This window comes from Rhinolophus sinicus, chromosome 17 (assembly GCF_057876585.1).
Source record: "Rhinolophus sinicus isolate RSI-liver-muscle chromosome 17, RSI-T2T, whole genome shotgun sequence".
Taxonomy (NCBI): domain Eukaryota; kingdom Metazoa; phylum Chordata; class Mammalia; order Chiroptera; family Rhinolophidae; genus Rhinolophus; species Rhinolophus sinicus.
The window spans coordinates 109,324,486-109,339,888 of NC_142517.1; the positions used below are offsets into that span (position 1 = coordinate 109,324,486).

Below are 15,403 nucleotides of genomic sequence, written 5' to 3' on the forward strand. Positions count from 1 at the left end.
CAGGCCTTTCTGCCCCACCCCCACAGGAAATGCTGGGCATGGGGCAGCTCTCTCTAGCCTGCTCCCAGCTCTCATCTTTTCTGGCCCAAAGTGGAAACTCTTCAGCTGATACCACTGTGATTCCTATGAGGTTTATGCTGAATGTCAAACAGGCCAAGCCTCTGTCGTGTTCCCACTGCAAGGCTCGGTGCTTGTCTGCACCGCCATGAGCACTGTGGCCTAGCTCCACGGCACAGAGTTCTCACGATGCAGGCCACAGTGCGAGTGTTTACAACGTGGAAAGTGGCAAATGCTACGTGTGGTGCTTTTTGCTTGTTGTTCACTGCTTACTGGCACACAGCGGCACTCCTCCAGGACTAGCTTCATGATATGAGGGGCTCAGTGCAAAATGAATGTGAGGTCCCTTGTCCCAGAATTAAGATTATCAGGATGGCGATGGCAGAGCATTAACCTAAGAGCGGGTCCTGCTGAGCGACTGCCCAGATCCCCGGCCCACCCTTCGATGCTCAGTAATACTCCACTGGAGAACTCCAAGATAGCAGGGCTCTTGTCTGTCACGCTTGGTGTCCCCAGAGCCTGGTCCCCATCGATGCTCAGTGACATTTGCTCAGTGAGTGACTGGCTGATGCTCTTTGAGGAGGAGGCCTCCCTTCACTGGGGGAGGGGCCAGCCTTTATTCTGGAGTGTGCCTCAGTGTGTGAGCCGGGAAGGCAGGCTGGCGTATGTGATCTCATTGCCGGTGGCAGACTTGTAACCTCTAGCTGGAGATTTGGCTCTGACTAGAACACCCCAGAGTGCCGGGAACGGAGGTCAAGGAAAGCCAGGAAGACAGGAGGCAGGAGGCAAGCCCGGGGGTGCTCATTGCCCTCCCCTCTCCCATAGCCTAAGGTGACAGGAGCTGGAAGGAGTAGAGAAATGGGTCATAAAACTCACTATCATTCACACTGCCCAGGGCTTATGCTCTGTGGATATCTCAGCTTGGCGTAAGGGGCCTGGGGGGGGGGGTGGGCAGCAAGCCCGGAAGGACAGTGTTCTTCCCAGTCCTGGGGTGTAGCTGTGGTCCCCAGAGGCTGCCATAGCACCTGTATGCCCACTGCCATATTCTGCCCTGTCCTGGTCTGGCTTCTCCTGGGAGGCAGGGCTGGAGCCTCCCCCACCCCCTGCCCCAGTCTCCAGCACCCATATGGGCCTGGCACCGACTAGACCCTTTGTCTGCTGCTTGGAGAGCTGGCACGTCTCAGAGAGCAAGGAGGCTCTGTGTGGATGGAAACGTGAGGTCAGCTTCAACCTGAAACTGCTGGAAAGGGGTGTCTGGGGTGGGGGTCAGGGACAGGCAAATGAGGTTGTGGCCCAGGAGGGGAAGCCCAGTTGCTCCTTCTCACTCAATCAGCTTCTCTCCCCACCATCCTCACTGACGTGTGTCAGGATTTAGAATTGAATTTCCTTCACTCCCAAACACTGGCAGAAGACTTATTTGTGGCTTTGGGTTTGGGTCTCCCCCAGAAGTTGAGAGGAGCCTGGGCCACATTTATTTTTGGGAGGCTCCTGATATATTTATAAAGTGAGGAAGTATTTGATAGGGTTGCAAAGATGTTGGTATGTTTTAAATTTATAAACTGAAGTGACAAATACTTTTACACGCACACACACACAAATAGGATATAATATAATTGTGCTCTTCATAAAATAATTACAGAATTTATAAAAATAATATTCTAGATCACTATAACTGGTGTAGTAATGAGGGAGAAATTTAAAATTAAGTGTTAAGAGTTTTAATTCAGCATGGTGTTTGTTTAACCTCATCTTGATGAATTTGAGGACTCCACACAAATGGCCCCCCTGCCATTCTCTCCCTCCCCATAGGTCCTGCCTAAGGGACACCCAATGAGGGCTTATGGTCTCCAGAGCATCTAGGGTCTCACCATGCAAGGCTCATCCTCTCTGGGAGGTAGAGGGATATCAACAAACATGGGTAGAGGATACCAGGTGTCAGCAAAGCCAGTATGATGCCAGCCTTAATGAAGAAAAGCTATACCATCAAAATGTACATTATCACAAAATGTTAGAAATGTACGAGATGTAGCTAAACCTTCACCCAGAGGTCAATTTATGGCCTTAAAATGCATTTGCTAGAAAACAAGAAAGAATGGAAATAGTTAACTGCAAGTCAGGAAGACAGAAAAATAACAAGTTTAATTCCAAAGAAATTTGGCATATGAAAATTATAAAGATTTTTTTTTCAGTTAAGAAATAGAAAACATCTACACAGTCCATGAAATGATCCCCCCTGATAAGTCTAGTACCCATCTGGCACCCTACATAATCTTTACATTGTTGATTATATTCCCCATACTTTATTTCATATCTCCATGATTGTATTGTGACTACCAATTTGTATTTTCTAATCCTTTCGCCTGCCCACTGCACTATACACCTAAAGCTGAAGTATTATAGAATAATATTGAATGCCAACTACAGTTATATATATATATATATTTTTTTTTTTTTTTTGAGAGACGGTCAACATTGCTCAAGCTGTAGTTTGCCGTAATCAGAAGTGTCTGGATGCTAATCGTAACCACTTTGAGCACCTCTTATAATTGCAGAAGTCAAACGTGACTTGTATTCATCTTTTGCTGTTGGTATATATTGAGTATTACAATTTTAATAGTTTCTTTTCTTTCTTAAAATGTGTATACTTTTTTTGGCGCTCTCTCTCTCTCCATATATATATATATATATATATATATATATATATATATATATATATATATATATATAGCCACAGAATGTAAATTACAGCATAGGGACTAGAGTCAACGGTATTGTAACAGCTATATAAAATATCACAGATATAGTAGATTAGTAGATTGGGGGGGGGTTATCACTTTGTGAGGGGTGTAAATGTCTATTATGTTGCTTTCTACACCTGAAATAAATAAATAGAAAGTTATTGTAGAACAAAGCTTCTAGTAAAAATTTTCTCAATCTTAAAAAAGAAAAAAAAAGAAAACATTACTGTTGAGGAAACGGACGCTCACAGGCAAACTAAAACTGCCCAACGCCTCAACAGCCAGTTTCCAAGACGTGCCTCCTTGTCTCACACCCAGGCCAATCAATTCCCTGAACCCAGCGTGTGACTTTCAGAAGGTCCATGCCTGGGCCTTAGCTGCTGGTCCATACGGATGTCTTAGACGTTCCAGGGCCACTATGTGCCCAGAACGCGAAAGGCCAGTCTAGAAAACTTGTCTTGTACGTGCATCTACAAAACAACCCCCCTTTTAGTAGACTTCTATCAGTTACAAAGTCCTTAGGAATTTATCAGCTACTTTTCTATTCACACCCCAAATCGTCGGCTGACAGTATTATGAAGATACATTTCGCCGAATTTCTTTTTTATTAAATGTATACATCCGAGTGGCTAGGATGGTGGTGCTGAGGCGATAGTCGCCCCCCAGCGATCCGGGCGTGGGGCGCAGGGCCGTTAGGAGGCGCCGTCCCTCCTTCACTTTTTTCGACCCTCCCTGCCTCCCTCCCTCCGCTCTACTCCCGCGCCTGCCGCTGGGAATCCCGCTCCTCCTCGCGTCGAAGCCGACACTTTGCAAACTCCTCGCCTGCCCGCGGCGACCTCAGCTCCGCGCCCGGCCTTCCGGGGCGCGTCCCTGGGCAGTGGGCGGCAGAGCTCCGCAACGCCTGGAGCGGCGGGCGCCGAGGCGCCGGGGGCGGGCACCCGCGGGGGTGGGAGTTGAGGCGGGGCCGCGCCAAGTCCGCGCGGCCGCGCCCCCCGGGCTGAGCCCCGCGCGGAGCGGAGCCGCCGTCCCCGCCGCGCAGCCATGGCCGCCCCGCTGCCGCCGCCGCCGCCACCGCCGCCGCCGCCCCGCCGCCCGCTTGCCTGAGGCGGCGCGGCCGCGGGCCGCGGGGCGGGGACTATGGCCAGCGCCACCGAGTCCCCGGGCAAAGCGGCCGAGTACCTGCAGGAGCTGACCCGGATCGTCGCGGCGCAGCAGGAGCTGCTGGCTCGCCGGGGGCGGCGCATCGAGGCGCTGGAGCGCCAAGTGGCGCGGCTGAGCCGCGAGAACGCCGGCCTGCTGGAGCGGCACCGGAGACACCTGGCCGCGTGCGCCCGCCGCCCGGACCCCGGCCCCGGCGCGCAGCCTCTCGGCGCCATCCCTGAGCTCGGCGGCTGCCGCGACAAGTAAGCGGGGGCCGGGGGCGGCGGGCGTGTCGGGGGCGCGCGAACTTCTTGGGGGGGGGCGTTTCCCTCCGAGTCTCCGGGGAGGGTTCCCGGCCGACGAGCGCCCCGTCCGCCAGGAGACCGCGGGGTGCACCGGGGGACCCCCGGAGGGGTCGCAGTCCCAACCTGGGGCTCGATCTGGGACAAGCACTGGGCTCCCTTGGAAAGGGGCTCCAGGGCGCTGCCCAGCGCTCGCACCCGCCCGGCTCTCCGCGGACAGACGGCTCGGGACTCGGGCTCCAGCCACCCTGGGAGCTCGGCTGCGGGGTTGGCCTCGTCACGGGGAGATTTCTGGGGGCGCAGAGCTGGAGCTCTGGGTAGCGGGACCGGACTGCTGACCCGAGACCCAGGGACTCGGTGGGGAGGGGACGCAGAAGGCACAGATCCCATCCTCGAACGGGCCTGGGTCACTCGCGGGTCGCAGTCCCTCCGGAAGGGACTCTGAGCTCCCTCCAGCCCGGGACGCGCCGAGCCTTCTCCGTCTGGACACCTCCGTGTCTTCCTTGGCAACTCCGGGTTAATACCCCTCCGGCCTTACTCTGGGATTACCTCGGGCTGTTTTGGCCCGAGGATTAAGTAGGGACGGGATGGCGCAGGACTGCCCAGCTGCATGGGTCCCGGCGTCCCGGCAAGCTCGCACTAGTGGGCCGGCTGGCCGCCGGTTTGCTTCCCGTGGCTGTCGAGAACTGGTGCTCGGCCCCTCTCCGCGGAATTTCAGGCGCCCATCTAAGGAAAGGCAGGGGGCACGGGGTGGGGGCTTCGGGTGACGATGCAGTGGGGTTCCTGCGTGCTCTGTGCCCTGTTTATCCACTCTGTCCCTGTGTCTTTGGGACCTCCTGGCCCACACTCCACGGTATGGACTGGGGTGGAGGAGAAAAACGCTACGTGTGTGTTGAGGGGGTGGGGAGGAGAATGGCTGTGGTCAGAAACTTCAGGAAAGGTTTCCTAGGAGGCTGAGGGTGGGCTGAAATGATGGGGGAGAAGTTAACCCTGACTCCAAAATCTTGCGGTTGGGGAGGGGCTGCTGATTCCCAGGAGTCCAGGTAATGTCGTCCAAGATCCCATGTCTTCTCCATCCCAGGTGGGGCTGTGCCAGACTGTGGTCATGGGACAGAGGGCCTCTGCTAACCTGCTTCCTGCCCAGGTTCTGGACCGTGCTCCTGGGCTCTGGTGGGCTGTGAAGGTGGGGTCAGGTGTGGGTGAGCCTCCTGGCTCTGTGTCTGGCAGCCCCCACCCCCAATAAATGCTTTCTGTTTATCCTGGGACAGAAGAGTGAGGCTTGTGGATAGTTCCTAGCTGGTGTCGCTGAAAGAATAGACTCCCATGTACTCTGCCTCTGGCTCTGGTGTCTCTGAGACCCCCTGCATCACTACGTCTCTCCCATGGTGGTGTGGGTCACCTGGTGCTACTTGCAGGAGCCTGAGCACTTATCCCTCGGGCAAGGACTAAAGCAAAGCTGGGGCTGCCAGGTGAAGCCCTCAGTAGCTGAGGGAGGTGACACACCAGGGGAGGGACACGAGCCGTGCTTTCATAGGAAACAGTGATACAAGCTGTTGGCAGTGCCTCACAGCACTGTCCCAGGGGATAGATTCTTTTTTTCCCTTCAAAGTCACCTCTAGTGACAAAGTGTGGGGATGGGAAGATTCGGACAGGCAGCAAGTCCTGCCTGCTGTGGGGAATCCCCACAGTGTTGTGTCCCGGAGGTGGCCTTGGCTACAGGATTTGTTTCACAAGTCCCCAGCTCTGTGTCAGCCTGGCTTCCCTTAGTTGAGACACAGCCAGAGATAGCGTCCTCTTTAAGACAACTCGTGCCAACACAGCCGCTGGCCCAAGTTGTAGGATAGGGGAGCTTATCAAATGTGCAGACCAGGTGCCTGGGAATCGGGCTAAAATGTAGATTGTGACCAGCAGGTCTGGGGTGGGCTGGAGACCCTGCACCGCTCAGACACCGGGGCGATGTGGACCCTGCTGGCCCTGGACACCAGCATATTAAGAGAACTGGGGGTTCCCTCAAGGCAAGCATGCCAGGCCCATCTTCCTGCATCCACTCCATTTCCCTTCATAGGAGACTCTTGTGGGAGCCGCTGGGGTCTAGTCACTGGAGCCTGTGGGGAATGAGCTGAGGGTGGCTTTTCCACACCTGGATTTGAAGTGCCCACTGCCGATCTGAGGAACAAAGTGATTTATGCCTAAGGAGAGTGGGATAAGCCACTCCCTGAGAGCAGTCAGCTTTTATTAAGTGCCTTCTGTATGCAGAGCCATTAGTAGTGTGCTTGGAGACATGAAAGGAAGAGCAAAGATAAGAGGGAAAGCATAAACAGCTCTGCATGGAGAGAGGAACCCGGCAGACAAAGCTGGGTCTGATGCTGGCTCTGCATTTGCCGCCTGGGATGATCTCTTACCTTGGTTTTTTGTTTTTTTAAATGCTTATAAAACAGGGACGATCATAGCTGACTCCCATACTTTTTCTGAGGATTAAGTGAAGTTAATGGGCATTGTGGAAACTGGCACACAGTAGGTGCTTAATGCATTTCAGATTCTTTTCTTGTCAATCACTTTCTCATTTCCTTTGGGCCAGCTGAGCACAGGCAGGAGGGGAGTGAACTTCCTGACAACCTTGTGAGACCTGGGGGTGGGGGGAGCAGGGCAGTGCAGGGGACTTGGTGTCATGAAGAACTGCTGTCGAGAAGTGGGTGGGCTTAGGGTTGATTGCTCGTGATGGAGACAAGAACCTCTGTGTGAGCTTCCCAAGGCAACAGGCAGTGCGAGGCCACAGCATCAGGTCCCTCCTGTTGGGGACTTGGCTCCACTTCCCCTGCTGGAGAGCCCCCCAGCAGGCACTGCCAGTGCACTCTCCGAGGCCCCCCTGCCTGCAGACAGGGGTCCTTGTGGGTCGGGATCCAGCAAGCATGTCAGGCTGAACCAGGCCTGGCTTTCCTTTTCCTAAGCAGCCTTCCTGCTCCAGCTTGAATCAGGAGCCCCCTGCCCCCTGCCGCCATTGGACAGGAGGCCCCGAGTACCCGAGTACCCCGGAGCTGCAATGTCCTGCTGGGGGAGAGAGAAGGCAACTGAAAGGGCTCACACTGGGACCGCAGCCACTGGTACTGCCTCACCCAGCAGTACTTGGGCTGCTTTACTGAGCCTGATGGACACTTTTCTACCCAGAGACCTTTAAATACTGTCTCAGAAAGTCCTTTTTCAACCACCACTGAAAGATATCATGAGTTTCTCAGCTTCGGAGAAAACAGGATGGTAACAGGAAAGAAATAGGATGCCTTTGATTACATTGGGTTACTCCTTTCTGACATCAGAATTTATTTCCAGTGTTTATTCCCTGTGTTTACTGGGTTACATTCTAATGCTGTATATAGAACTGCCTCCCTCCCACTGGGGATTCAGGAGCATGATAGGTACTCAATGGACATTTGTTAAGTGGATGAAAGCTGGGGGATGGATTGACTAGGACCACTGTGTTTTCCTTTAGAAGGTCAGCTTGCGCTTTAGGAGGTGCAGCCGGGATTGACGAACATCAGAACCATCCTGGGTGCCGGTCCTGCGCCAGGTCTTCACACTAATCAGCTCATTTCATGCTCACATCATTCGTACGAGGCAGGAACAGTGGCCACTCTGAATTTACAAATGGGGAAACAAGCTCAGAGAGGTCACGTGACTTGCACAAGCTCTCTTACCTGGCCAGTGGTGGGGGCAGGGGTGGGGCTCAGGTGGTGGGGCCGCAGGCCCCCTGCTCTCACCCACCCACCACCTGCCCTTCCTTCTGAGGCGTGATCAGATGACGTCCTGGGATCCTGCCTGACTCAGCTTCTCATGCTGGAAGACTCCCACCGGGCATGGCTTTTGTCTTGCCATGTGGGGTCTTGTCACTGAAGCCAGGCCCCCAGCGTCACATGAGGCAGCAGTGCGTGGGGGCAAGGACAGAACGAGATGATCTCTGCTAACCTTCGATCCTGTGAAGTTCTGACAGAAGTACACATCGGCCGAAGAGGTTGCAGAGAGAGCTCCGTGGGGCAGCCTCCCTCCCTCGTTCTCGTCCCCTCTAGCCCTCAAGTGCTGTCACGTCACTTGGAAAGGACATTTTTCTAAAGCTGTGAGTTGGTGACTCACTCTGGGGGAGGTTTCCAGCGGCATTCAGTCTCTGTTGACTTACCAAATAAGCTCTCTTCCCGGGTCTGTGGTGATATTACCCATGACAACTGTGCACCAGTTTGGAGGGAAGCTCAAGGATGGCCAGTGAGGAGTGGGCGGCCAGAAGTGAGGGCGCAAGAAGCTGTACTTGGGAGGGCCCTGGCAGTGCGTCCCGGAAAGCTGTTATTCTTTAGAGCTGCTGGGGAGTACCAAACCTGGGGTCCAGGGTCTGAAGGCCTGAGAGCTTATGTCCCCATCTCCTTGTCCGCTCTTAGCAAAGAGTGCGGGCTGTGTGCAGGTCAAGAGACGCTGATCTGTGAGGCTGGCAGAGAAGGTGGCAAAGGGAGATACTGTGTTCACATTTTCATGAAACAATGTTCTTGTTCTCCCAGCCAAGATAAAGCCGATCGCCAATGTGGAGAGGATGTCCCTCAGGCAGAAAGGAGCTGCAACAGCTCTTGGAGGCTTGTCCTGCTCAGACAGAATGTATTCCGCTCTAGGGGACAGGGTGAGCGCTTCTTGTTTTTCCAGCACGTGGTAGAATTCACAGAAAGATTAGAGTATCTCTCTGAAGCTTTCTCCCAGCCATCTGACAGGCTAAGTAAATTATTATTTTTACAATCTGGAAAATAAATCACGAAATGCTTCTTTAGCTCCAGTTGAGAAACGGAGCAGCACGGTGTATGAAGTGGTGGACACCTGCTCTTGTTTCCCACATACGTTGTTGCTCCATCTTCTGGGTCCAGGTTTGTGCTGTGGTGTTTGCACACGATCAAGGGCCCGGAGTCTTGAGTTTGGGGCATCAGCATTTTTTTTGTCAGCTGGGTGGCTGTCAGCTGTTTTGTCTCTGACATTGTTTTCACAGCCAATTCTGTTTTTGCTTTCCGATTTTTAAAGAAAAAAGGAATGCCCTTCCCTTCAGGGTAAGTGCCATCTATATAACTGCCACAGAACAGCAGAAAAAACAAACAGACGAGCCGGGAGATCGGGGTCGGGGAAAGTGAACTGACCTAATCGGAATGAGAAACGACAGATGAGGCCATGAAGTGGTCCAGGGCTTGGGAATTCCGTGGGCTTCGAATTTGCCACCCCCACTCAGTGTAGACACAGACCAGGCTGCAGCTGAGATTGTCCCAACTGTGAAGCAGGCTTATCTGAGTGACAGCACTGATAAGAATTCCGTGCCTTTGGGGTTTGACCCCTGCTCTTCTCTGCAGGGCTGTTGGTTTGACAGGGCACGCCAGACCAGTTACCACAAATGCTAAGTGCTTCTGTTTTGATTGGTGAAGAATTACAGCCTTGAGTTTTCCAAATGCCTTCCCCACCCCGGCTGCCCTGGCCTTGCTCTAAGGGACCCTCCAGGCCACCCGATGACGGACCACCCTGAGCAGTGCTCCAGCAGCGGATCTGCAGGGACCCCATCATGCCTCAGTTTCCTCCCAGCATGTGGCCAGGCGTCACCCTTAGCTCCCCCAGGCCAAGTTTCCTATGTACAATGGGGGTGGGGGGGGGGTTGTGGCTACTTCTGCTCAGGAAGAGCAGATGCAGATAGAGGAATTGTGTAGGGTGCCGGGCGTTGTAGGACGAATTTGATGGTAGAAAAAAGTCATGGGACTTAGAGTCAGACATCCTGGGTTTTGCCAGATACCTATTACCTACCTACCCACTCATCCTTCTGCACATCTGATGTAGGTGGTTTTGAATTCAACCTTTTGGAAGATGTGCCATCACAATCTCTGTAACTTTCAGTTACAGCCTTCCCACATGTATTATAGTTGTGGAGACTTCATGTTATTAAAGCAGAATGGAGGATTCCCCACGAAAAAGCAGAGGCATCTAGAATATTCTTCCCTCCTCCCCAGCCCATTACATGCTCAGATTTCTGTCTAGACTTCTTTGAGGCTTTCACCCAGCTCAGCAGTTCTCAAACTTCGAGGTGCGTAAAGATCGTCTGCCTAAAGGGACATCCAGGGTGACTGACCACCCCATTCAGTTCTTACCGACAGGCTGCCCTGCACTCTCTCTGGCACCTATTGTGATCCAGGCCCTGGGCCCAGGGCTCAGCCACTGTTCTGGGGTCTCCCCACCACCCACTTTTCCCCATTTAGCAGATGACTCTGCAGGCTGCACTGAGGACCACGTTAAATAGAGGGAGCGCAGGCATTTTGAAAGTTTTAAGCCATTGTATGAGTGAATGTCTCCTCACCCAGAGACAAAACGTAAGGGTTATCATTTCCACCTTCCATTGGCAACGAGTAATAATAACTGTGATGACTGACTAGTTTATTATAAACACTTGGCACAACTCTGTGAGGTAGGGCCCACTATTATCCACATTGTACGGGTGGGGAAACAGACACACCGACAGGCGAGGGTGGTGGGGAAGGTCGTGGTCTGAGCAAGGAGGAGCCACGCACTTCCCCATGAAAGCTGTTGCCTAGACATTTTTGGGGACTCTTTAAATTTTAGTCCATGTGTTTAGAGAATATACTTTGTATGATTACAAATGTGTTGAAACTCATGTTAAGGTCTAAGACATGATCTATCCTGGAGAATGTTCCAAGTCTGCCTGATAAGAATGTGTGTTTGCTGTTCTTTGTGGAGTGTTCTGTGAACATCTGTGAGGTCTGCGTGGCTGACAGTGGTGTTCAAGGCCTCTGCTTCATTGTTGATCTTCCGTCTAGTTCTGCCCATTGAAAGGGGGGTATTGAGGTCTTCAGTTATTATCGTCAAATTGTCTATCTCTCCTTTTATTTCTGTTTTTGTTTCATATATTTTAGGGTTCTGTTGCTTGCTGCATATGTATTATAATCATTATATCTTGATGGATTAACTCTTTTATCCTAATAAAATGTCCTTCTTTGTCTCTAGTAACAATTTTTGTCTTAAAGTTTATTTTGTCTGATATTAGTATAGCCTCTAACTCTCTTTTGGTCACTACTGGCACGATATACCTTTTTTTTTCATCCTTTTATCATCTACCTATGCATGTCTTTGAATCTAAAGTGAATTTCTTGTAGACAGCATATAGTTGGATAGTGTGTTTTTTAATTCATTCTGCCAATCTCTGCATTTTGATAGAGTGTTTAATCTACTCATATTTAATATAATTGTTAAGGTAGGATTTATATCTGCAATTTTGTTATTTATTTTCGATATGTCTTTTTTCTTCCTATATCCCTCCCTTACTACCTTCTTTTGTGTTAAATACATATTTTCTAGTGCAACATTTTTGTTCTCATGTAGTTTTAGTATACAGGGGACTTTTTAGAGTACAATAAAACCTGTCCAAGAGGCAGATAATTCCACATATCCTCTCCTCACCCAGAGAAAATGAAGGCAGGAGCAGGAATTGGACAGCAGCATGTTGACAGTGGAGCCCAGAAGTGATCAACCCCAGGGAAGAAAGCTGCCAAACAGGAAGACAGGTGCATGGATATGGACCCAGACAAGCTGAGTAGGTACCGAGGAACCAGCCCAGAAGCTCCCTTGGGGACAAGGAGAATGAATTCTTTGTCTTTGCTGTTCCTATATGGGGTTCTACCTCAGCATAGATTTTAATGAATATGAGGTCTGACAATTAAGTTCAGGAATTCATCCTAGGAGAAGTGCTCCATACCTCATTGCTGAATATCACTATGGTCACCTTCGAGGTACTCCCCTTGGGAAGCTATGCACCAACGCCAGCACCTAGTCCAGCCTTCAAAGCAATTGTGGAACTCTTTTTCTGGAATGGCCATCAGAGCTGTCGTCATATTACCCTTGATGTCCTGAATGTCATTAAAAATGTCTTCCTTTCAATATTTCCTTTATCTTCGGGTAAAGAAAGAAGTCACTGGGGGCCAGATCAGGTGAGTATGGAGAGTGTTCCAATATAGTTATTTGTTTACTGGCTAAATACTCCCCCACAAACAGTGCCGTGTGAGCTGGTGCATTGTCGTGATGCAAGAACCATGAATTGTTGGTGAAAAGTTCAGGTCGTCTAACTTTTTCATGCAGGCCTTTCCAGCACTTCCAAACAGTAAACTTGGTTAACTGCCTGTCCAGTTGGTACAAATTCATAAGGACTAATCCCTCTGATATCAAAAAAGGTTAGCAACAGCCTTGCAGCAAGTTGGTGAACTAAATGGCAGCCTCGTATGTGTTGAATGAATGAATGACTCAATGTATCAATCACTCAAATCTCTATCTGTGTAACAGAATTTAGAAGCTTAGAACAACCACCCTTTTGTTATATCTCAAGATTCTGCAGGTCAGGGGTCCGGCTGGGCTTCACTGGTTGGGCCTTTTGTTCCCTGTGTTGTTGATGGAAGTTTCTCAGTGGTATTCAAATAGTGGGTAGGCTGGTCTGGATGGTCCGAAATGACTTCATGTATGTATCTGGGAACTTACGGGTATGTCTGGAAGCCTGGGCTCAGCTGGGACTGCCGACTGGAGTGCCTGCATGCAACCTCTCCAGCACGGGACTCTCAGGGGTGCTGGCTTCTTACGTAGTGACCTGGGGCCCCCAGAGTGAGTGATCCAAAAGGCCCAGTAGAAGATGTGAGGTTTCTTGTGACTCAACCTTGAGAGTTTCAAAGGTCACTTCTGCCACCTCCTACTGGTCAAGCAGACCCCAAGGCCAGGCTCAAGGGGAGAGAATTAGACTCCACTCTCAGTGGGAGGAGGCGCCAGGCTTTGCAGTAATCCACCGCATCAGGCTCACTCAGGCCGTGTCCACCACCTAAGTCATGCATGGCTTGCCCACAGGTGGGGCTTAGTCTGTGCCTGTCTCTCTCTGTGGAATGTGGCAGCCTGTCCTGCCCCTTTGTGATGACCTCTCATGTCTGTGTTGGTAACTTTCAGTGGGTGGCGGTGTGTCTGAAGGGCGCTGTCATCCCCCAGGTCATTAGGAGACCAGCACCATGGAGCTGGGAACGCTTCCAGGCCTGCGACCCAGCTGGGGGTGGGGGTGAGGAGCTGGCCAGACCCCCCCCACACACACACCCAGGAAACGTGTGCCCACGCTGTGCCTGCCTCACTCTGAGCTGCATTTTTAACTCCTGCCGCATGGCAAAGCAGCCGAAACATCCAGGGAGAAGAGAGTCAGGAGGAAACATGGACACTAATGCATTTTTGACAACCTCAGTGACTAAGAACAGAGAGCTTCTCCTTCCCACCTCCTCTCCCACACTGTGGGCAGTGTCACTCCCGCCTGGGGGAGCACTTGTCCTTCTGGAGGGGGTGGTATCCCACAGTCTCATTCCCTCCCTGCCAGGAGACCTCAGCAAATCCCTGGAGGGCAGTGTCGCGTGTGGAAGTTAGGGAGGGTGCGCTGAGCCCTCCGCCTGCCACGCGGTGAGCAAGCAGGAAGTGTGCATTCTCTTCCTCCTCTTTGTTTCCTCCCCTTTCTGGTTCATCTTGGCCAAAGACACGGGCATTTCCATGAAGGCTCGTTCTGGCTCAAAAACGCACCTTGGATGGACTGGCCAGGCGGCTGCATTTACTGTGCACTGCCACTCCAGGCATGTGCTGTTTCTACAGTTTGGAGCCTTTGCTCACGCTGTTCCCTCTGCCTGGAATGCCCTTCCCATATCTCCATTGTTTCCTCTGGAAACCCCACATTTCCTGTCAGGCCTGGCTTCTGTCTCAGAGCTTTTCATGATTTTGATGCACATTAGAAGAAGCCTTCTCTTTCTGTTACGCTCGCAGCCCCGAGTCCGTCCAGCGGCCTCCCGTCTGACTCTGCATGACTGTACCGTGTCCAGATGCCTGCCGGGTGCCCCTCTGGGCCAGGCAGCAGCCAGATCCCGCTCACCTTCAGTGCCCTCCCAGCAAACAATTAATACTTATATTTAAATGAGGTATTTTAAATAAGTCCATGGCTGTTGTATGGATAAGTCCAGAGGTTCCAGAAAGGGGTGTGCATACCCCCAGGGGTGAACAGCACAATACTCTCAGGTACAGAAATTAATATTGGAACTTGTCTTTCAATTGGTGACTTCATTTCATCCTCAGCGTCTTTTTGGCGGACTGTAGTGATCTGCATGCCGTTCATGCTGTTGTGCCTGCACGTAATTGGTAAACGCAAGCCGACGGCTTTGTTGTGCGGTGTGTGTGTGCCCTGCTCTTCTGGCCAGGACGGCTCATCCGAGAGCACGGCAGCCTATGTCCTCGATTGCACTGATGCCTCACTGTTTTCACCTCTAGGCAGCGGCTTCCCTGGCACGGGGTCTCCGCTGTGACATAAGCGTTTATTGAGCACTTGCTGTGTGCTACCTGACCCTTTTTCCACACTTTATAGATGAGCAACCTGAAGGTCAGAGAGGTAAAGCCTCTTGCTGACAGTTGCACAGCTGGTAAGTGTCAGGGCCAGAGATGAACCGTGACACTCAAATCAGTGCTTTGTCCATGCTGTCCTGCGTCTGGTGGTCCTGAGGCCCACTTCTGGCCAAGTTTTTGGTGTCAGCAGCTGGCCTCCTCTGTGTTTCTGTGGCTTCTGGGGAGGATGGTCCTGCGAGCACTGGTCTGGACGTGGCATGCAAAGGCTTCTCACGGACAGGACTCTGCAAGCCCCTTCTCTGTCTTCTACTCAGAAACCTGAAAGCTCCAGGCCAGGGAGGAGAGGATGGGAATGGATCTGGAGAACAGTGGCCCAGTGGAAAGGCCGTCTTGTTTGAGAAACATGCGGGGGCAGCCGATTAGCTCCGTTGGTTTGAGCGCTGTGCTCGTAACACCAGGGATGCCGGTTTGATCTCTGCATCGGCCAGTGTGAGCTGCACCCTCCACAACTATATTGAAATAACTACTTGACTTGGAGCTCATGGGTCCTGGAAAAACACACTTAAAATAAATAAAAGTTAGAAAACAAACCAAAAAACAAACCAAAAAATCCAGGCGGACCCTGGCCCCTGAGGGCACAGGGTGGCGTGGGGTGGGGGAAACCGATTTATCACCATCTCCCCAAATTTTCACTCGCCGGATACCAAAAGTCCTGACCCCCCACCTGGAGGAGCCCAGATGGGTGGGAAAGGCAGCTTTTAT

At 51.9% G+C, this 15,403-nt stretch overlaps 1 protein-coding gene across 9 annotated transcripts in view; it reads left to right on the plus strand.

Annotated features, from left to right (window-relative positions):
* The first annotated feature begins 3,609 nt into the window (after positions 1 to 3,609).
* IQSEC1 (IQ motif and Sec7 domain ArfGEF 1) overlaps positions 3,610 to 15,403 on the plus strand; it is a 486,955-nt gene continuing 475,161 nt past the window's right edge. For 3 of the 9 annotated variants that reach the window (XM_074334125.2, XM_074334147.2, XM_074334204.2), the window contains exon 1: positions 3,613 to 4,198. In XM_074334125.2, coding sequence (XP_074190226.1) covers positions 3,933 to 4,198 — 266 coding nt within the window. In that variant the 5' untranslated portion in view covers positions 3,613 to 3,932. Of the gene's footprint in view, positions 4,199 to 15,403 lie in introns of all 9 variants that reach the window. The other 6 variants (XM_074334213.2, XM_074334229.2, XM_074334223.2 and 3 more) reach the window with 4 other exon arrangements.